Source organism: Lissotriton helveticus, chromosome 1_1 (genome assembly GCF_964261635.1).
Source record: "Lissotriton helveticus chromosome 1_1, aLisHel1.1, whole genome shotgun sequence".
In the NCBI taxonomy this organism is placed as follows: domain Eukaryota; kingdom Metazoa; phylum Chordata; class Amphibia; order Caudata; family Salamandridae; genus Lissotriton; species Lissotriton helveticus.
Window position 1 is genome coordinate 536,231,750 of NC_136057.1, and position 23,581 is coordinate 536,255,330.

The following is a 23,581-nucleotide window of genomic DNA, read 5'->3' on the forward strand; positions in this document are numbered from 1 at the left end:
GGGTTTGGGCTTGAATGACTCCATACCCTGGAGCTTACTGAAAACATGAATTTCTTTCTCCTCACATGGAACACTACTCTTGATTCCTCTCCGTGTTAAATGTCCCTCTGTTGTATTAGCCAGTTATAATACACCTGGCCTCACAACTTAACCCCACAGCGCTTTTTAAGTCCTTTTTTCCCTGTTGGCGCTCTTTATTTCTCAACCGTTCATGTTACTACACCTGTACACTAATCTGTGTACACTGGGTACAGCTTACACAGCCACACCCAATGCGCAGACGCCGACAATCGGTGCCGTGCATGCTCTTAGCAGAATACACTACTCTCCCGCACATGGGCATGCTCACAGCAGGATACACTACTCTCCCGCACATGGGCATGCTCACAGCAGGATACACTACTCTCCCGCACATGCCCAGCATAGCCATGACTCAGCGTGTCCTTGCACAGTCTGTTTTCTCTGTCCTTCCCCGCACAGGTGATCCGAATGATGCAGACTGCATTTAAGGCACAAACACGGCCCAGGACAGTCTTACGGAGGCCGCAGAGACAACAAGAGGTTCAACGCAGACCCTGACCAAAATTTTCGGTCCACTCCTCTGCCAGACTACTCCATGGTACAAAAGGGGGTGGTGGTGGACGGAGCATCTGAATCAATCAAACACTCACACCCAGTCAAAAGATCTGGGTTTAATCCATCACCGTTCTTTAGCCCACTCTGCCACCCCTGGCTATATGCAAATCAGTCTGACCCTGTGCCTCATGGGAACAGTCCAGCCCGAACTGCCAAGCCATGTCTTCCCTGGACCGGAAACAAGCTTCCGAGGACCGGTTTCTGGCATTCCAGCCGTCTTCAGCCCGGCTTGCTTGAATCCAGTGGCAAAGTGAGCAAGGGACTCACGTCTGAGCATACCCTGCCACACTTATGGCGGCCAAAAACGGTACAAAAGGGGGTGGTGGTGAACGGAGCATCTGAATAAATCAAACACTCACACCCAGTCAAAAGATCTGGGTTTAATCCATCACCGTTCTTTAGCCCAGTCTGCCACCCCAGTTCAGACATGGCTATATGCAAATCAGTCTGACCCCGAACTGCCAAGCCATGCCTTCCCTGGACCGGAAACAAGCTTCTGAGGACCGGTTTCTGGCATTACAGCGGTCTTCAGCCCGGCTTGCTTGAATCCAGTGGCAAAGTGAGCAAGGGACTCACGTCTGAGCATACCCTGCCACACTTATGGCGGCCAAAAACTGTACAAAAGGGGGTGGTGGTGGACGGTCCAGGGAAGGTGTTTGATTGGTTCAGATGCTCCGTCCATCACCACCCCCTTTTGTACTGCGGGCTGAAGACGGCTGTAATGCCAGAAACCGGTCCTCGGAAGCTTGTTTCCGGTCCAGGGAAGGCATGGCTTTCAGTTCTGGCTGGACTGTTCCCATGAGGCACAGGGTCAGACTGATTTGCATATAGCCATGTCTAAACTGGGGTGGCAGAGTGGGCTAAAGAACGGTGATGGATCAAACCCAGATCTTTTGACTGGGTGTGAGTGTTTGATTGGTTCAGATGCTCCGTCCATCACCACCCCCTTTTGTACAGACTACTCCATGGGGCAAATTTGGCAACAAGCCAACGTGAGGATAATCTTCTTTTCATTCACTTACCACCGTTTTTTTGTGTTGATGTGCTTAAGATGCTTAGCCCACCACAAAACTTCATGTATATATGATAACTTTCACCCTAGCCGTACCACCAATATGGCTACACCATTTGCCGCTTATTTATCATCTACACAGCACAATAGATATCGGCAATCAAACTGCTTTGTGAATATGTTACCATACTAAGACTCTCCCCTGTATGTGTGTTTTGTCATACTTGTATGTCCAGTAATGCTCTAAGAGGGAATCCCCCTCACACATGTAAAGCACCTTAGCGAGTGCTACACATTTTTCAAAATCACACAATCACTTAAAATCAAGTAATTTGCACCTACACACTTTGGTCCTGAGGAAAGGCAGTTTTAATCATAAAGGCCTGGCTGAAACATGTAGACCACACCTGGATGTAGGAGACCCTAATTAACACTCCTATAACATCCAACAGCCTTTTTTAATGCTAACAGTGACCCAGTTATTAAAATATAATTTACCCTCGGGTACTGGGACCCCTGTATAGCTTTTAAATTTTCACCTTCACGTCACTACACTGCACACTCAGAAACATACCTGCTCCGCTGTATTCAGGCGTCGAAGCACACCCGGGACACACTCGGTGTCACTGGGTGGGCCCGATGATGAAGCATGCCACCAACCAGGTTGGTGGGTGAGGGCTTCATGAACAAACAAAGGGTTTGTACCCTGTCTTACAGTCTTGAGTCTATGTAAATTCACAAATAGGCTAGTCCTTTTTGATCTCACATGTATTATAACTTCCACATTTGTATTCCCGTATATTTATGACTTTAGTGAAATCCCCTTTGCAGGGCAGGATAGTGTCTAATTTTTCTCAACCTAATGCCCCCTCCCACGTTCCGTGACACCTGCAAAAGCAAGACATTTAAATAAAAGTTGCGAGTAGGATGCTCCTAGCAAGTTTTCCTAATGCTGTCAAAATGCTGCCACATTGTGTGGCGTGTCTATGTTCACGCCACACAATTTATCATCATAATTCGACTTCCGAACATCTTACAAAACAAAGGGGCATATATGCAAGCCCCTATCGCGACAGGAAGGTCACTTTTAGTGACGTTCCTGTGGCAATATGTGCTTCACCTTATTTACAAGGCAGCATTAAGCCACCTAACGAGGCTTAACGCTGCCTTGTGAACAGTCGCCGCCCGTGGAGGGAGTTCCGTGGTGCGGAAAAGCGGGGCGGGGGGTGCTAAACACCAGAATATGGATAATGTGAGGTAAGTAAACAATTTAATAAATAAAACTAATTTCGTAGCTCGTCCTGCATCTCAAAATGCGATGCAGGGTGCGCTACGAAATTCGTTTTATCTATTACATTGTTTACTTACCTCACATTATCCATATTTCGGTGTTTAGCACCTCCCACCCTGCCCCTCCCCCGCCCCGCCTTTTTGCCCCACAGAACTCCCTCCATGGGCCGCGGCTGCTTGTGAATAAAGCCCCCTTTCATGCTATAATCGGCACAAAAGGGATGGGCAATGGGTGTTATGGTGGGCGTTCCACTGCAACACCCATTGATTTTGATGCTGCCCCATATTTACAAGGGGGCAGCATAAATATGGGTCAGCGCCAAAATAAAGACCAGGGAAAACGTAGTCTTAAACAGGCGCAACAAGAAGAAATGTTTAATTTCTCCTCGTTTTTGCTGTTTAATGTGTGCTGCTTTGTGCAGCACACATAGAAACAGCAAAATGCCTTAGATTGTTTATGTGCAGGAAGATGTCCCTTACTGCACATAAACAATCAACTAAAAAATGACGTTTTGCAACTTCTATGTCTGCTGTATTAGGCATCACACATAGAAGTTTCGAAATGCAATTTAAAGATTGTTTATGGACACCTTCCTGCACATAAACAATCTTCCCCTCAACTGAGACACCCTTTCACTATGGTGCAAGGGTGCCTGCTTTGGCGCTACGCTGATAAATTTAGCACCAGAGCAGGGGGAAATGCAGGGCTGCACCATATTGTTGTAACTATGGTTTCAGATGTTTCACGCATTTCCGAAGTGGCAGAGCGTAGCAATAAGCCAAGGAGGCTAATACCACGCTCTGCCTCTTCTGTAGTAAATATGCCCTAATTTCCTTTTCTTGTGCTTTGAAATAGGTTCTCATACAGTTGAACAAGAGAGCAAGATAATTTTAGAATTACCTCCTGAGCCACGTCCCATGGGTGGTGCATTAGTAATCCCATGCAACTGTAGGCAAGGTTTTACTCCAAAATTCTGTGCATCCTTGAGGCAGGCATAAGGATAAGACATTGTGCATGTGTACTGCATGTACAGCACTCCTACAAACCTGAAAACTATGCCTTATGCCAGTTTTTGTCCTGGAAGAACCCCTTCCAGCACAAAACCCACGCTTACACTATATGGCGCAAGCGTGTATTGCAACCAGAAGTGTGCCAGCGCAGGGAGCGAGCAGTACTGCACTACATCTTGGTAAATAGGGATCTGTTCTGCTCTCTCACGGTCATGCAAAGTAGCACAGCAACTTTTCCTGCTGCCCTGCATTGTGTTACTTCTATGTACATCTGGGCCTTTATTGCCTTTGTATGATGTGTTTATTAAAAATAGGCAGCTGTACCCGTCAGCTGCAGTTTGACTTCCAGAGGTCATAATCCATTGCTTAACAGCAAATATTTCTCTTCTCTAGAGCCTGCGCCACCAAAATCTCTGTTTGCTGTCAACAAGACCCAGACATCAGTGACCCTGCTGTGGGTAGAAGAGGGAGTGTCTGATTTCTTTGAAGTCTTCTGTTGGCCAGTAGACCCAAACATGGAACTGCAAGAAAAGGTGAGCTTAATCCCAAGTAGAAAGTTTGACTATTTTACTTAAAGTCTGTAAAAATGTATTATTTCCACATTGCGGTTGTTGTGTTTTGCAATGCTTTATAGATTTAAACAACCAATTTGTGTCCATGTTATTTTGAGAAACCAGAGTCGCAGATGAGGCCGGGATTGACATTTATCACCGAGTCTCAGAGAGGGGGATTCTATCACTCGATCTTGTATTGGGATTTTCTTTTCTTTTTTTAGAGTTGCACGAGTCACATTTTCCCGAGTCGCACAGCTTCTGGGATTCATATATGCATGCCAAATTTTAGCGCCTTTTCCACCCAGCCATTGTCTGTTGTATCATTCACATATTTGTGGAAAAGTCAGCCCATAACGCACCTGATGCCCAGGCTGCTGGCGCAGGACGCCTCTTAGTTCCCATCTTGAACAATTACCAAATAAAGAGACGGGCGCTGAAAGCAGGAAAACAAGAACAGAGTTTTATTTCTCATGAGGAGAGCCTGTCATTTCGGACACTCGCATAGTGTCTTCAGGAGGTGCTCTCTCTAAAGTTTCTCTGAGGCTTCGTCTTTTATACACATGTTTATGATGCACAAACATTCCTTATTGCAATAAAGACGCTTTGAAGTAGGAAAAACATGCTTGGAATCCCAGCTTCAGGCCTATTCCCATACCAGTCCCTCAGATGTCATCCTCCCCTCCTGAATGTAACAAGAGATTGTGATCTCTCAGCCGGACATTCCTACAGGACACGAGGGCAGGAGGGGATGATCAGATCAAAGGTTGGGCAGGCGATAAGATCAGGCACTTCGGTTGGTGTATCACGGTTTTGTTATGCTGGGCAGGAAAAAGGGGGGTGTACATCCACGAGGCTTGGGCTTAGGACTTGGGACCGGGTCGAAAGGCCAAGTGCAGCTGGGGGGGGCTCGTCAGCTGAGGGGAAGGGTGTTCTTGGGAGGAAATGGGGGGGGGGGTGGGTCAAGCAGGAGTGTTACTTCTAGAGCAGGGTCACGCAGAGGTAGAGGGTCTTATGGCCGATGCATGAGCAGTGCGCGCGGGGAGGGGTGCCGGGGGTTTAACAAACGGGCAGCTAGGCCATGGTGCCTAAAATGGCCATCGTGTCCGTGGGTGCATGGGTCTATGCTGGTGGGATAACACAGTCAGTGTTTCGCGATATCCGTTCTGCTTACAACAAGGGGTACAGTGAACACAAATGAACGCCGCTTATGTGCACATACATTGCCATTTTCAACATATTGATCAATCATTGATTGATTGTAACTATCACGTGTAATACCACCCATGAATGATCTATTGGGCATTTCCTTACCACAGCAGGTATTTGTATTTGTGTATGTTCTACAGGTCAGTATGGAAGTCAAACTCGTTGGAGAGGCTGTCCTTCATGGTTGTTTATAATTTGAGGTAAAAGATTTGAAGGGCTATGGCACTGGATATGCTAAGCCCTGATGTTGTAGCACAATAAGCATGGCCGGACTGGCCAGCCGGGCAAGCGGGCAAACCCCTGGGAGGCTGAAGCCCCGGGAGACCGGTTTTGACATTTGAAGGCCAGTTTCGACTCCATGAGTTGTGGTGCGTGTTACGCAATCCCAGAGGCCTGCATAACATTCTTAAGCCTATTTTAAAGACTAATGAGTGAAGTAATGGCACCTCAAAGGGGGATTCCGTCTCCCAGGAGGCTGTGGGGCTGAGAAGGAAGCCCTTGATTCGCCTGTTGGAAATGGTTGGAGCGATATAAAGCGCATTTCATCAGCTTGTTGTTCAGGGTGCATCAAAAGGGGACTCCATTTCCCAGGAGGCTGCAGGGCTGAGAAGGTGGCCCTTGACACACCTGTTGTCATTGTGCAGCTGGGCTGGAGAAACCTCACAGACTCCCTGACCTAAGCAGGGCATCATTCTAGCCCACTCAGGCCAACCCCTCGGCTGTTCTGCAGCGTGGGGATTGGACAGGGAGTCTGTCCCAGGCACTGCTGGGACCAGGCAGGAAAAGGAGAGGTGACACGACGTGACGAGGCACTGGAGGCGGTGGGGAGGCTAAAGGTAAGTTTTATAAAAAAAAAATATATAGTACTTTATGTACCTGAGCCCCCCTCCCCCTTGCGGGACAACTCCTTCGTACCGTACACCAACATCACAACCCTTTGTTTATGGCGGCCGCTACTGCCAGTGGAAGGAGCCATCTTGGAATATTGGGGCCCTACAGCTGCGACAATACGTCTCCATAGGATAACCTACATTTTGTGCTGTTTTATAAATATTTTAGCATGCCCAGGAAGCTGTTTATTTTATCTTTACTTTAATCCCTGAAGTTCATTCAAGCTCGCCGGGTGCTTATGTTCTTGCAGCTAATAACGAACGTGTGTGTTTTATTTGCTGTCTCACGTATTCTACGTGCTACTCTGGGATCAAGGTGCTCTAAACCGGATTAATCTTGCTACTGTTAATGAATTACATACATTTTCAATGTAATGAATTATCATACTGTTTTTTTCATCACTTTTTGTTGTTTTGATAACATTGTGTGTCTATTTTCCCAGTTTTATTAAATTTATGTATTGCGATTTTATGCACTTTTTATGGTTGTATTTTTCAACCAAATAAATATTGATATTATGATATGTTCAATGGATTAATGAGAAGAAAGTCTCTCATAATGGTACCAAAATTGTTCTTTTTTTCATCAGGAACACTATTTTTGCACAGGTGCATTCATGATTAGAAGCTATGTAGAAATAGCGCTATGAGATACGGTGCTAATGTACTGGAATACTCAATCAAATCCCTCTCAGAACAACCAGTAAAACTAGCATATATAGTTTAAAAATTGAGCTGTTATCGTGCACCTTTCGGTTTAACTTTTCAAAAATGATCCTATGGAAAATCATACTGAGCAATCCGTCGGGGGTCACTCACTTGGTGCAAATGGGGGATGCATTTCTAATTTTTGCAAGGGCTGTTTTAAGTTCCCAGTCCAGGCCCTGACAATAAGAACCATCGCCTCGACAAATATTGAAGCATAGCAGGCTCTGGAGCTGTGTCATGCTGGTAGGCTTCTGAGGTGGTTGGATTGGAGGCTCTGTTGTTCAGGTAGCGTTGGAGCATTAGCACAAAGAGGGTACAAAGTTCCCCAACGTGAGTACGAGAGTGTGCCTAGTGAAGAGAAAAACAGGAAAAAGGGAAGGGGAGTTTCCCTTTTTGGAACTAAAACTCTCACACATCCAGCAAGCTAGGTGTCATGCTTCATCATATGGGTTCTGCTCCTCGTCAGACTGACGCTGCAATGTCTGACAGGCACCCGCGAAGGGGCTCTTTTTATCGGAGATCCTTTGTTCCAGCCATATGGTGCATGCGTGTAAGGGGGAGGGTAATGGTGAGTGAATGTGTAGTCGTGAAGTGGGTGTAAGCTAAAATAGGTAGGTCAATCCACAGAGAACTTTATTAATGTGGCTGACTCCCTAGTTAAAAAGGGTGGGAGGGGAGAAATGTACTGATGTAAGGTTCACAGTAGAATATCTACAACCCCCTGGTTAGGTCAACATGTTTCTTGCATAAAGCTATTCATCAGGACCTTGGTGCAAAGTTCGACACAGTGAAATGAAAAGATACAACCTTATAACTTGAGGTTCAATATAAGTGCAGGCCGGTTGGTCCTGCCCTGTATGATGCAACCCTAAGGCTAATCCTAAGGTGCCACAGCAGTCAGCTCCCGTGGGACCAGCACCTATGAGTAAGGTACCCAAATCGGCGCGTGGCCTCTGCCGTCACACCTACCCCCACAGCGTCTGGTTGGGACTGAGCAGCGACTGGTAGAGTTGGAGGATGGAAGGCTCCACAGTAGTGTGTGCATGCCTCCATTCACATTGTGTCTATTGCAAAGAGAAGTCCTTTGGCCCCTGCTTCAACTTCATGAGTTAAAGGAGGCGGAGTGTTTCACAGTTTGTGTTTGAGTCCCAAGAACATCTAAGAATGGCTGAAAGTGCTCATATAAATGTATTCATAGAGTAATAAACTGAAACGCGGTTTTCCTGTTGAAGCCAGTGCCATAGGATTTCCTTGTTTTAAGGTGCACGCATGCACCTGAATTGAGAACACCATTTGTGGTATGCGAGCGTATGATTTGTAGGTGTCAAAGATAAGAGTTTATGAAGGACTAGACAACTTTGTCCCAGCCGTTTACAGTCTTGTGTATAACACATGGCACAAAGTTTTCATTTAAAAAAGGTATTGTTTGGCGCCTGCTTCATCCACAGTAGTTAAGAGATGGAGGTACTCACTGTTTGTACTATGAGAGCTACGTGCAGCCCCAACAACAATAACCATGAATGTAGCACCGACAGCCACCTCGCATTACCCAATGCTTAAGGTAGACTCTTCCTGTAGCTCCTTTCTTCCCAAGCAATATAGCTATGCCCGCAGGGTCTGTGCCACTGCATGCCTCCATCCATAGGCGCACCTTAGGTCAGTAGATCCTCACCCGAGACCCATCTCAAGCCAGTGGACTGCTGGTTTCAGGTACAAGAGATGACACTGAACATGGTGAGTCAGACCCAGCTCCTACCAGTCCATTAATATTTAATGTCATGGTGTGCACATTTTGAGAAGATTATTTCGAGCCGATAGTTTGACCATATGTTAACAGGGCAGGGACAATCCATTTACACATCATTTCAAATTGTGTCACTGTTAACAGAAGATGTCTTTTTCCTCTGTCAGCCAAATGTGCAGAGCGGTTCATCATTTGCCTTTCAAAACTCAGATGCAAACAAGAAAGGCTAAAAGTCCACATGTTTTTGGAAGGGATAATACGAAAAAAAAATGTGTTATCTGGCAGTGCTTCAAGCTATACGGTTTTCCACTTTTATGGTGCATGAGTGACCTTGGGTTTGGGACGCCTCTTATGAGAGCCACATAGTGTATCTTTCTTACTCCACACACATTTGCTCCGTCCCCGGTCCAAATAAAAACCATCACCAAGTGCCACAGCTCAGCCTCACACAGGCCAGCCTCTTCTAGGGTGCACATGACGCTCCAGGCTGCCGGTACCACTCACAACTGAACCCCGCTCAGTAGAAACAGGGTACATGTGTCATTGCCAGGCACCTGTCATGACCCACTCAGGCTTTATAGGCACCTTTAGAATGCAAACTACACATTTTTAACACGTTAAAGGAATGGTATATAATAATAAATCCACATTTGTAAATCGCACAATCACCCGCAAGGGTTTCTAGGTGCTGTGGGCCATCGGGAAGGCTAAACAAGCTATTGCCCAGAGTTGCATGGTGCTGGGCTGATCTGCCACCGGTGCCGGTGATCGAACCGTGATCCCCAGATTCCAGAGTCAGTCGCCCTAGCCGCGGCGCCACACCTCTTCCACAGCCGCGGCGCCACACCTCTTCCCACTGTCCCACTCAAATATCCGTCTTTGAAAGTAACTGCACTCGTTATCTATAAACAATGTCTACATTTAGGGCCTTTTCATGGCTGCAACTCTAAATGTATCTATGCATTCGCTCCTGGTTTACAGGTTTTAACTCTTACAGTTATACATACAAACCGAGACACCCGTTCTTCTGCGATGCCTTCACTGTCTGCTGCCTTCTAATGTTGACAATGATTGGAAGGCGGTGCCAGAAAAAGCTGTGGTCATGGGGAAACCACTAAAGTATATTTAACTACTGATCCTCTAGAATGATCAGACCTTACACTGCACTCAGCCCCTCCCCCTGCCCTACACGCCACCCTCCCACGGAAAGTACTTAAAAGGACTAAGTTGTTTAGCTATATTTTCATCCTTTTTATTTCTCCAACGGGTGTCGAAAATGTACTAGTGGTGAACAGGTAAAGACATGACAATTTAACGCAGTAGCTGAGTCATACTGACAGAAACATGATCCCTCTAATTTCTCCTCCCGGATTTCCTTTGACGTGCAGAGCTCTTCTGCTTAAAAGCAGAAATAAAATCTTCCTGGGATCATAGTATTTGAATGTCAGTGTTTTTAAAAGACACATTTCATCACTATGAAGGCATTCTGCAGAAAGAATCCGTCCAATAAGTTTTATTTGTCAGTGTCTAAAACTTATATAAAGATTCCATGCTAGTGGTGTAAAATGTTAAAAGTCCATAGCTAAAATTCTTTTAACAATCAATCAATAAACCACATTGCTCGACAACAGAAATTAGGTTTTTATATCACTGCTCTATACTAGCAATAAATTCACAGTTTAAACTCACATTCAGTATCAAGGCTTTACACCAACATGCCCTGTTTCAGGAGGTAGGCCTCCCCCTTTCTCGGGGTTTCAATGGAGCGGTCTTTACACTTTCCTAGTTGGCTGACATCATCATATGACCTTGATCACTACTTGCCTGTAAGTCCCTAGTATATGGTGTAGAAAGTGCTCCCAGGTCCCGATAATTAAATGCCACTAGTGGAATGTAGCACTTATTGTGTCATCCACTACAGTCGCAGGGCAAATATCACTTCAGGCCTACCCTATGTAATCTGACTGCTGCAGTGTAAAAACTGCAGTGCAATCTGTGAAAATAACCCCTTTTGACAGGAGAAAACTACCATGCACTCACATGGAAAGATGGTGAGTATTAATACGTTTATTAGTTTCCTAATGAAGGAACGGCACCTCAAACCATTGCCTCTTCTCAACATTCCACACTCAAGTTGAGGCAAGAGCATGGATGCTACATATCTTCCCACTTTGAATGATACACAACAATAACAAAATAAACATGCATAGAATGGCCAACACAATAATCACATATCCCCATATCACTATTATGTAAAGTAACAGAGTAATAGAATACATTAAAAAAAAACTAATAATACAACTATGATCGCAAACAAAAAAAATGATAAAACTTCATAATAAAATGTTAAGTAACCAGATGCATAGCCTGTGGGACCACATTCACTTAATTTCAACATCTTTCATCCACTCTGGACACCTTTTCACTCTCCTGGATTTCCTAACCACCCCTTTTAGTTCCTGCCCTTGCCCAGATCCCTACGCTTCTGTTCTGCCTTGCCCAGATGCCTCAGCACTTGCTCTTGGCATCAACAAACATTCTGGCAATTTCACAAATTTCTTTATGTTCCACACATTATCATCTGACAGTTTAACAACAAACCTTCCAATTCTCTTCATACACAATGGACTGGAAAACCTTGGCATCCCTTTCCTCACAAAACGTCCCAACTTGACTGTGAACCGATCTCCTACTCACAGATCATGTACCACATTAATTTTTTCCCTTAATTTCAACTTTTCTCCAAATCTAGCTTATTTCACATTTTGCATCCATCCTGGACTTAACTTAGAATAATACTGTCTTCCGCTCATTAACTTATATGGAGTCTCACCCGTGGCACTGTTGGGGGAAGTTCTGTACGCCCACGCCAATTTTTTCACTGCCCTCTCCAATCACCACCCTCACCTAACATATACTGTAAACCTCCCTTCAACCCCTTGTTCCATCTTTCCATGACAGTATTCCCCCGTGGAGAAAAGACTGACATTCTTATATGACGTATCCCAGTCCATCTAGAAATGATGTCATCTCCTACCACACCACTGGACACCATGGCCTGAAACTATTTCCATAGAAACGCCTTCCCTGACAAAGATCGCCTCTAAAAACTCAATAAATTCTTCATCTCCACAAGTTTTCCAAACATAACCTCAGGCCATTGTGACAATAAATCAATTGCTACCAATGCAAACATGGTCCCTGAACCTAACATAGCAAAAGGGCCCGAAATAGCCAAAGCACTCTTTTTCAAGCATCTATCACCATTGTCAATAACTTGAGAGGGATAAAACATCACCTTTTGTGGCTTTTCACTCCAGGCACAACTGACACACTACCTAACCATGCCTTCCGCATCACAGTCCCAGTGCGGCCACCACAATCTTCTCTGATCCTCCTCTTAACCACACTCATCTCAATATGTCCTTCATGGGCCAAATTTAAAACTTCTTCTTTGAAGGTTCTACCAATAAACCACATCTCATGAGTATGCAGTCAAGAATATATAATCCATTCTGAACTGTCTCATAAAGGTTTCATTCTTCATCCACATTTCTGTTTTGTGGACAACCATGTTTGACAAACTCCATCACTTTTCTTTGTACTACATCAGACTTGGTCTCCTCCATCCAAGTTTTTGGGACAAATTGATTGTCATAACTTTATTCATTTTGGCAACCACACACTCATCTTCAACCTCACCCTTACTTTCATCCAAGAATGGCAACCAGGATAAACATCTGGTATTATATTCTTAATGCCTAGCACATGTTCCACCTCAAAGTGAACTCTTGCAGTCTATATAGACACTGAGAAATGCAAGGAGTAGCACTACCTGTCCCTTTAGTTGTAAACACTTCCACCAGTGGTTTGTGATCAGTCCTTACAGCAAACTTACTACCCCATACATGCTGCCCAAAGTACAAATGTCCCCAATAACACACCAGTGCTTCTTTCTCTGTGACTGAATAATTGCATTCTGCCTTCTAAGTGTGTGAGATGCATGGGCAATGATAACATTCTAAACATTGTTAATCTGCATTAAAACTGTACCAAAACCATAATTACTCGCATCAGTCATTATAATCTTAGGCACCTGGATATCAAATGGTTTGAGACATGGGGTGTCAGCAATTGCTAATCTTATCCTATTGAATTCATTTCCACACACCACACATTGCTTAGCAATAAACTTGGCATAATATTCAGTCATACCAGGGAAAAAGAAGTGGACACCAAGGGTGAGTAGACTGACCTCCGCTATAGCTAAAGGACCATAACAACGTGCATGTGGCCTTTTCCCAGAAATGCCTCTCTGACCAGTACGAACTGGATCTGACCTGGACCTTGCTGATGGCTTCAGCTGGAGTCAGTCTTGACCTCCAAGTTCTGTTCCTAAGGCTGTGGAACCCTTGGCTGTGTCTAACTGGAGTTCACTTACCACCCCTGAAAACCTGGGATTTGGAACAGTTTTGATCTTCCAGACCTCTGCAGGACAGGACAAACCACCACAGTGTATTTGACCGAAATGCAACCACACTGAACTAAGACAACATGTTTCTCCTACTCAGAATGTCTCAACAGCAGCAAATCGATTCAACGGACCCTTGGCAAGTAGGTATTTGGCCTTGTGGAACTCACTGTCAACTACAGCTGCAGTCTATCCCTGTTGAAGAATTCTGAGCTCCAAAACAATCCCAAAGGAAAATATTTTCACGGGGCAAAGGCGCCAAAAATATCCAGCCAGGCTCACACAAGCCTGAAAGAAGCGCCACACCCTCACTGCTTTCAAATAAACAAAGACCCACATGCGTAGAAAAACACAGTTCTTGCTGGTTTCGAAATAAACACAAACTCCCTTAGGTATGCCTTCACTATATAAAGTAAAATTCATTCATGGTTTGGACGTCAAAGTAAGACAATCCAAGGCATTTGACAGATCAAAAATCTTTACTAATTCAGCCACACAGTAGACCATGTAGAGCAGAAATATGCAGGGATCAGACAGTAGTACCACATTTATTAACCAGGCCCTTTCTTAATATCTCGAGACCAACAGGACAATGTTACACTAGTTTGCGCCTGGTAGCCCACAATAGATATTTGTATCTCATGTGCCAAGCAGAACATCTTCATTCTCTTGACCTTTGTCATCTGTCTGAAGAACAGAGCAGCAGGAAGATGTGTTAAATGCTCACCATCAACCTTTCATAAGCTGCAAAAAAACTGAATGGGTACACATATATCCTCATCTATATGCATCCTGAACATAGACTGTGACTGAACCGCTGGAAATAGCGATTTAAGTGCTTGGAAATAACAGGTAGCGAAGTGATGGAAATAATGAAAAAATGAACAAACATTTGGGAGAGCAAATACAAGGGAAAGGTACAGAGAAGATTTAGCAATAGGAATCAACAAGGGAAGAAAGGAAATAAAAACCAAAGGGCATATTAGCAAGAACCTCGTTAAAATTATCGCCGTTTTAGCGGCAGGAAACTGCCACTAAAACGGCGATAATGGGATGCTAATATGTGTTATAGAATTCCAATAGAAGCCCAGTTTAGATGTCCTGCACATCTAACTTGGACTTCTACTGGAATTCTATAACGCATATTAGCAAGCCCATTTTTGCCGTTTTAGCGGCAGTTTCCTGCCGCTAAAACGGCGATAATTTTAATGAGGTTCTTGCTAATATGCCCTCAAATTATTTATAACAGCAGAAAAACACATCCCCATGTTTTGTTACAGAGCTTAAAAGAGTAAACACTGACAACTACTGATTTTTACATTTATTTTTTTAAAGCTTTGGAAAACACTTGAAAACAGTAGCACCAGAATTCACAGCAAATAGAACCTAAAAACAGGAAAGTCTGACTACATGCCTTGAGGGCAATAATGAAGCTACACAAATCCTCCCTTATGCAAACAAACGATTGAGGGCCATATGTATCGGGATGTATGAATGGAAAACAGCCTCGCAAAATAAGGAATCGCAAATTTGTGATTCCCTATTTTGCGATTGCATTTAATTGCGATTCCTTAAATGCAATTAAGAAGCACAGAAAAGTGTAATTTGGCTTTAAGAAATCGCAAATTACCACCAACTTCAAGTTGGTGGTAATTTGCGAATTCTTTGAGAAATGCACTTTTTTGCATTTTTCAATGTGCCATGTGGCGAACATGCATGCCCTTAGGGCATGTATGTGTGCCACATGTGCACACATGCACATTTCAGGGGTGCAACAGGGTGTCCTTTTGACACCCTGGCTCCCTTGAAATTGCATTCTCAATTTGCGATTCTCTAATTGAGAATCGCAAATTGAGAATGTCTTCACCACTCATTCCTATGGGCCTTTAGGCCTTCCAGTGAAGAATTGGCTTGGTAGTTTGGTCTGCCCTGTTCCCATGATGCACTGGGCCAGGGTCAGACTAATTTGCATGTAGCCAGGTTCTGAACTGGGATGGTGCAGTGAGCTAAAAAACGGTGATGGATCAAGCCCTGATCTTTTGACTTGGTAGGAGTGTTCTGCTTAATTCAGATACTCTGTCCATCACCACCCCCTTTTTGAATCGAATCCCAATATACGGCGCTCGAATTGCCTGGGGAAACAGGTATCTTCTTTAATGCGTGTCCTAAAATTGTTGTGTAGATGTTAAAAAGCAGAAGTGCAGCTCCTGCAATCTTACTCATGTTTTCAAAAACCCATCCGCCTTTCTAATCTCTTTAAAGAGCCGTGCATAATTTGTGCCAGTGTTTGACAGTGCTCAGCAACGGAACCTACTTCATAGCATCAGCACATTTTTTTTATCACAGTCCACCACATCACCAGCCGACACCCATGGACCCTTCAGCTGTCACCGCTGCCGGCACACCTGCAGCACCGCCAAGAACACTGATCCAGCACAACCCGCCCACAAGAACACAACCGAACCGAAGACCCTGCAATGCATCCTCCTCAACGTCCGATCCCTCCACAAACAAGCCACAGAAATCTGGGACCTCCTCGACAGCACAACCCCAGACGTAGCATTCTTCACCGAAACCTGGACCAACACCACCTCGGGACCGGACATCGCATCGCCATCCCCCAAGGATACAAGATCTCCAGGAAGGACCGCCCCATCCACCCAGGAGGAGGAATCGCCATCGTCCACAAATCCAGCCTCCGCCTGAGCACACTCCCTGACGAGTCCACAGAACTGATGGAACACCTTCACTTCAAGATACTGGCCAGCCCCACCGCAGCCCTCCGAGGAACCCTCATCCACCGACCCCCTGGACCCCGCGGACCCTTCGCCAACTCCATCACGGACATTATCTCCCCGCTGGCCATCGCATCCACCAACTACACCCTGCTGGGAGACCTCAACTTCCACCTCGACAATCAACTGGACCCCAATACCACATCACTCCTGGACAACCTCCACAACATTGGACTCCGCCAGATCGTGACCGAGCCCACGCACTCAGCAGGACACACCCTCGACCCCCTCTTCTCTACAGGAAACTCCATCACCTTCAGCCACACCACCGAACTCCCATGGACCGACCATCGTTGCGTCCACTTCACCTTCAGAACACCCACCATCCACAGACACCAGCACCTGCTTCCACAAAGAAACTGGGCCAAAATCACCGATGACCAGCTCACCTCCTCACTCAACAACTCCACCCCAACCATTGCGGAAAACGACGACCCCAACACCGCAGCCTGAACCCTGCATAGATGGATCTCGGACAGCACCAACACCATAGCCCCCCTCAAGAAAAACAACAATACCCGTGCCAAGAAAGCCAAATGGTTTACCACCGAACTTCGAGAGTCCAGGCGCACATGCCGCCACCTCGAAAAGGCCTGGAGAAACACCAAATCCACAGAAGCCCACAACAACTTCAGAGCCGCCACCAACGCCCACCATCAACTCATCAGAGAAACGAGGAAAAAAGCGATTGAAGACAGAATCTCCACCCATGCACACAACAGCAAGGAACTCTTCAGCATCATCAAGGAGTTCGCCCAACCCACCAGCGAGTCTACCGACATCCCTCCCTCACAAGACCTCTGCGACAAACTCAGCATCTTTTTCCACCACAAAATCAAGAGCATCTACGACAACTTCGACGAAGACAACCAACACACTGAACCCTCACCAACCACCCCCGACATCCGGAAACCAGCGATTGATGACTGGACAGCCCTCACCACCGAAGACACACTGAAGACAATGAAGTTAATCCACTCAGGGGACCCCACGGACCCCTGCCCCCACCACATCTTCAACAGAGCCGCCAACACCATCGCACCCATGCTCCGCCAAACCATCAACCGCTCCCTGGCAACCGCCTCATTCCCCGACGACTGGAAACACGCCGAGGTCAACCCCCTCCTAAAGAAACCCTCAGCGGACCCCACTGACCTCAAAAACTACAGACCCATCTCCCTGCTCCCGTTCCCAGCGAAAGTCATCAAGAAAGCCATCAACAGCCAACTCGCCACATTCATTGAAGAACGCAACATCCTCGACTCCTCCCAATCCGGCTTCAGAAAAAAACACAGTACGGAAACCGCCCTCCTCGCCGCAACAGACGACATTCGCACCTTACTGGACAAAGGAGAAACAGTAGCCCTCATCCTCCTCGACCTATCAGCGGCGTTCGACACAGTCTCCCACCGCACCCTAATACGCAGACTCTACGATGCAGGAATCCAGGACAAGGCCCTCGACTGGATCTGCTCCTTCCTCTCCAGCAGGACGCAGCGGGTCAGACTCCCCCCTTTCCTCTCGGACCCCACACCTATCACCTGCGGAGTCCCCCAGGGCTCCTCCCTCAGCCCGACGCTCTTCAACGTCTACATGGCTCCACTTGCCCCCATCGTCAGAACCTACGGACTCAACATCGTGTCATATGCAGACGACACCCAGCTCATCCTCTCCCTATCCAACGAGCCCAACACCGCCAGACGCAACTTTTGAGAAGGCATGGAAGCCGTCGCCAAATGGATGAAAAACAGCTGCCTACAACTAAACACCAACAAAACAGAAGTACTCATCATGGGCCCAAACCCCGACGCCTGGAGTGACACCTGGTGGCCCACCGCCCTCGGAAACCCGCCAACCCCCACAGACCACGCACGCAACCTGGGAATCATCCTGGACTCCGAGCTCAAAATGGACCGCCAAATCAACTCTGTCTCATCTTCCTGCTTCCACACCCTCCGCCTCCTTCGTAAGACCTTCCAATGGATCCCCCTCGAACACCAAAAGACAGTCACTCACGCCCTGGTCACCAGCAGACTCGACTACGGCAACGCACTCTACGCCGGAATAAACAAAAACCTCATCCGCAAGCTACAGAACATCCAGAACGCCGCCGCAAGACTGGTCCTCAACCTGCCAAAACACTGCCACATCTCCCAGCACCTGCGCACACTCCACTGGCTCCCCGTCGAGGCGAGAATCACCTTCAGGATGCTCACCCACGCACACAAGGCCCTCCACGGCACCGGACCAGCATACCTGAACAGCCGACTCAAATTCCACGCACCCCAAAGGACCCTACGATCAGCCCAGCTTTCCTACGCTGTGGTCCCCCGCACCAGAAAGACCAGATCGGGAGGCCGCTCCTTCTCCTTCCTCGCGGCCAAAGCATGGAACGCCCTTCCGCTCCACCTCAGACAGTCAACATCGCTCCCCATCTTCGCAAGAAACCTCAAAACCTGGCTCTTCGACAGACCCCCTCCTTGATGGAATGGAACCTGCACCCCCACAACTCCCCCCCCCACCCCTAGCGCCTTGAGACCCTTACGGGTGAGTAGTCGCGCTTTAACAAACTCCTGATTGATGGTGGCACTGTCAATCTATTTTATTTTTTAAAAAGCACATGAGCAAATTATTTCATGTATAAAAATAAGAATAAAAATCAAACATACCAGAGATCTAAAGCCAAATTATAACATTTGTAGGATTGTAATAGTTTGCAGGTGTTGTTGGTACTGGTATTTGGCAGTGCTAGCAGGGAACTCAGGTGAAACAAGCAGCAGAGGCCTCATGAGTAATATCATGGGACCCTGCACGTATTATTTTACAAATTCAGTACTGTTTTAAGGCATTCTTAGAGCTTAATGCTTCTCAGGGGTTTCATAGTTTCCCTGTTGCCTTTTATTTTACTTGCTGGGGTTATCTATAACCTAGGGGTAAGGTGGATGGGAGGGAGTTTAATGATGTGGGACTTAAATTGAATCTGAGCTGGAATCAATTTCTAAAACACATATCCTACAAAGGCTGGAGCCACAAAGCTAAGCCCTATCAAATGTCACACCCAGATCACACACTGCTCACCTTCAATAACCACAGAAGTATCTTTGCGGCTCGTGTGACAAACTTCCAGGTGCATATCAATGCATGCAGAAACACATAGCTGCCTTCTCTGCTGCTGCCAAGCATGAATGAAGTGCGGATGAATTCAAGTCTAAAGTCACCCAGCTAAGAGAGAAGATAAATGTCTGAGCTGAGTCTGCAGCAAGCTGAGACATGCACATGCAAGTCTGCAGCTGACATTAAAGCTCCAAGAACAGCTACTTCAACCATTAAGTCTGCAAAGCTCTGCCGATCTTAATTGAACAGGTCACAGTGTCCCATATGGATGCACTTTGCAGGAGGGCATGTACTTCAACCTATGTTCCTTGCTAGGTAGAGTAAAATCCAAAGCTCCAAACTTAAGTGGGAATGCATATCCCAAGCTACCCTTTACAGCCTGTAGGTCTTTGATTACTGCCTAATTACACCCAAAGAAACCTCCCATATGGAGAGAGAGCTAATGTGAGAGTCTGGAGAACATAATTGTTCTCTGTCCTAGAAGAGATTTGAAAGTAAAGACAGAAACGAAACAGTGAAAAGGACACAAATGCATAATCAAGATTACGATTATAGCCAGCCTTACAGTTTGTGAATGTTGGAAAATGGCACTCTCTGAAGGGTCACCACAAACCTTTTGCCTTCCTCCTTCTATTTTCTGACCTTGTTTTTGTTAACTGTAGGACTCTGAGCACTTTCCCACTGCTGACCAGTTCTAACATGCATGTGCTCTCTCCTCTAAACATGGTGCAATTGGTTTACACCTGTTTGGAATTTTGATTTACTTGTATGTCCTTTGTAAAGTGGTATACTCAGGGCCTGTACTTCAAATGTTACAAGTGGGCCTGCAAGCAATGATTGTGCCACCCACAGAACTAGCCTTTTAAACCTGTCTCAGGCCTGCCACTGCCGGGCCTGTGTGTCCAGTTTACAGTCACTTCAACTTGGCATTTAAAAATTCTTGCCAGGCCTTAAACTCCCCTTTTATAACATGTAAGTCACCCCTAAAGTAGGCCCTAGATAGCCCTATGGACAGGGTGCCATGTAAGTAAAAGACAGGACATGTACTTTTATGTTTTGTATGTCCTAGGGGTGACAAACACCATATTTAGTTTTTCACTACTGTGAGGCTTATCCCTCTCTTAGGCCAGCATTGGGAATACCTTAATGCAATTTTAAGCTGTAATTCCTGATCAGAGAGGAATAGCTTTATCATGTTTCACATGTTTGGAATGGTACTGATAAATCCTCCTTACTGATGAAGTTGGATTTAACATTAGTGTTTTAGAAATGCCACTTTTAGAGAGTGGGTATTTCTCTGTGCTTATAACTCTGTGTGCTTTGCAGCCTTTCTCCAATACACGTCTGGGCTGGGTGATATCTACACTTTGTGCATTCCCTCTAGAAAGCCACAAACACAGGAAGGTGCATTCTGAGCACTCATCTGCATTCATCTGCATTCTTATGGATCTTCCTGGGCAGGGCAGAATGGGAGGGGCTGACACTTACACTTCAATAGGTAGTGTCCTGTCTACAAAAAAAGCACTAATCTACCGTTCACAGATAGACTGGCAGACAGGAATGGGTTTATAGTGATCCTTGTGCACTTCAGCGAGCTGTTTTGAAGTTACCCCCTACATTATCAAAGGCACTTTTGGGTATGCGTACTGGGTCTCTGACCCCCTGAAATCAGACACTTCTGAATCTTGAACTGAGCCTCTTTCAGAAAGACTAGTGTGCAGCTTCAAGTACTCAAATAGACTGCTTTTCTGGAAGGACTGCTTTTTTGCATGTTGCCCTGCTGCTGGCTGGTCTCTGATTCTGCTGAAGAAAAGCTGGACCCAGTCTTCCCTCCAAGTAATCTCCAAGGTCTTTCTGGCTTGCCTTCTGGTTTCTGAGGTTTCAATTCTGCTGGTGCTGCTAAACTCTGCCATCTGTGAGTCCTACCCTTGCCTGATGTGTCCTCTCCATGTTCCGGGCCTCAGAAGTGGGTTCTACAGCTGCTTTGCTACAAATCAAACACATCGTCACATGTGCGCCAATCGGATACCGACACATCGCCCTTCAACGCCGACGTAGTGGCTGTTCCATGACAGCGGTTCTACAGCCTGCGATGACACATTGTCTTCACTTCAGGGAAGCTCAACGATGACACAGTGACCCGACTGCATGGAAAAGATCAACACATCCTGCCCTCAGTGTCGACGCTTTGCCCCATCCAAGGTACTTTTTCAGCAGGTGCAGGGCCCTGTAGCCAGTCCTGTAGCTAGCCTGCCCTCCAACACAGTTGGCCCAAACATTGAATTTACCCCAGTTTAGCACGATCTCAAGTAACCTTTTAGCGCTTCTGACTTCTAAGCACTGTTTTTGTACTTAATCTTTAAAAATTCATATCATCTTCTACTGATTGGATTTTTGTCGTTGTGGTCTTGTTTTACTCAGATACATATTCTCTATTGTTCTAAACCTATGTGGAGTCGTTTTGTGCTGTTTTCAATATGTTACTGTGCGCGTGTGTTGCACAAATACTTTACTCATTGACTCTTTAGATAAACCTGCCTGCTCTGTTCCAAGCTACCAGAGGGTGAGCACATGGTATCTTTTAGTGTGTATTTAGCTAAACTTGACTAGAGTAGTGGTTGCTGCTTGTACAGGGTGCATAGCTCTGCCAATCAGAAACCCCAGTTCTGATATTGAATTTAGAAGGACCGTCATTTGTAAAGCAACCATTCAGCCCTTGTCCATTTTGGCTACATAATGTTCTTAAAGACTCATCCCCTAATTTATCTTTTTTTGGGCTGAATTAAGCGATCACAGAATTTCACCTGGTTATTTAACCAATCATGCAATTCGTTCATCTGGGTTCTGGGACAAAACTCAGATTAAAGTCATGGGCCATAAGGAAACTGAGGCCGAGAAGTTACATGAAGAGTACATTCCACCAGGACCTCTAGATTAGCTTTCTGCTTCAGTTGCTACTGGTTGTCAGGTGTGTGAAGAGCAATATTGCTGCCCACCCCAGCAGCCATTAGTCTACCAGCTATGTTATTAACTGAGATTCCCCGAAGCACCCTGAGCAGTACTTAATTTGAGCCGTTGGTTGCCTGTGAGGGCCACAGGCACTCATTTATTGGGACCAGCACTTATTTTTCAGCATCAGACATTACTAAGAGGAAGAGAGGGAAAACACTAGCATAAAGACTGAGGAAGAGAAAGATGGAAAAACCATTGCTAAGTGAGGAGGCAGGAACCTGCAAGATTGAGCTAATGGGGCAGGAAGTGTCTGGTAGTGCATTAAAGAGGCATGAGGTGGACTTAAGATTACCAGCCTTGGTATTCAGCATGCCATTTCAAGGTCACTGGCTCAAAGCCTTTATACTCCTAAATATTGCTTTCCGTGTTCCTGCTTGCTGAATTTGTTTTTCTTGGCTTTAGGACTCTGTGCATTTTACCATTGCTTAACAGTGCTCAAGTGTTTGTTTTCTCTCCTTCAAACATAGAAAATTGGCCTACAACTAGAATTTCATGAGGTGAAAGTTGATACTCCTCTGGGTGGAATTAAGCCAAAACCCACTCAATGCATATTTTAAAGAATTATTAAAACTACATCATTGGGACGGTTGACCTGTCAAGCCAGACCTAAAAAAGGGGATTTTACCTTATCTAAGCCATTATTACAAAGCATTTAGAATAGTTATGCACTAATATTTGGTATATTTTGCCATACTAAATTTGGTGGTCATTTAGAAAATGTGGAAAGGAGAAAAATGCCGTGAAATGTGTGGAGAGTAGTTTTCATTGCATTTAACACAACTTTTGAATGAAGAGAAAATATTGCATTAAATATCTCCGGTTCTACCAATTGTATTTACATAATTCTAGTATCATATTATTACGTTTTTTTCTGAATTGGTATGGGATTTTTCTTTTGTTGTGTTTTCAATTTATTACCATTTGTGTGCTGCATAAACACTTTACACATTGGCTTTAAGTTAAGCCTCACTGCTTAGTGCTAAGTTACCTGAGGGTGAAGCACATGTTAATTTAAAGAGGTTTGTGGTTCACTCAGACTAGGATTGTGGTTTTTGCCTGGGGGCTTCCACCGTTTCTTAAACAATACTCCAATTTCTTACAGTAGTGTTCAGAAATAGTAAGAATGTCCTGTTAGGGC

At 45.5% G+C, this 23,581-nt stretch overlaps 1 protein-coding gene across 6 annotated transcripts in view; it reads left to right on the forward strand.

Annotated features, from left to right (window-relative positions):
- The window catches only part of PTPRO (protein tyrosine phosphatase receptor type O), a 1,002,672-nt gene that overhangs the window by 715,867 nt on the left and 263,224 nt on the right, over positions 1-23,581 (forward strand). For all 6 annotated transcript variants that reach the window (XM_078674019.1, XM_078674018.1, XM_078674014.1 and 3 more), the window contains exon 13: positions 4,343-4,482. In XM_078674019.1, coding sequence (XP_078530145.1) covers positions 4,343-4,482 — 140 coding nt within the window. The remainder of the gene's footprint in view (positions 1-4,342; positions 4,483-23,581) is intronic.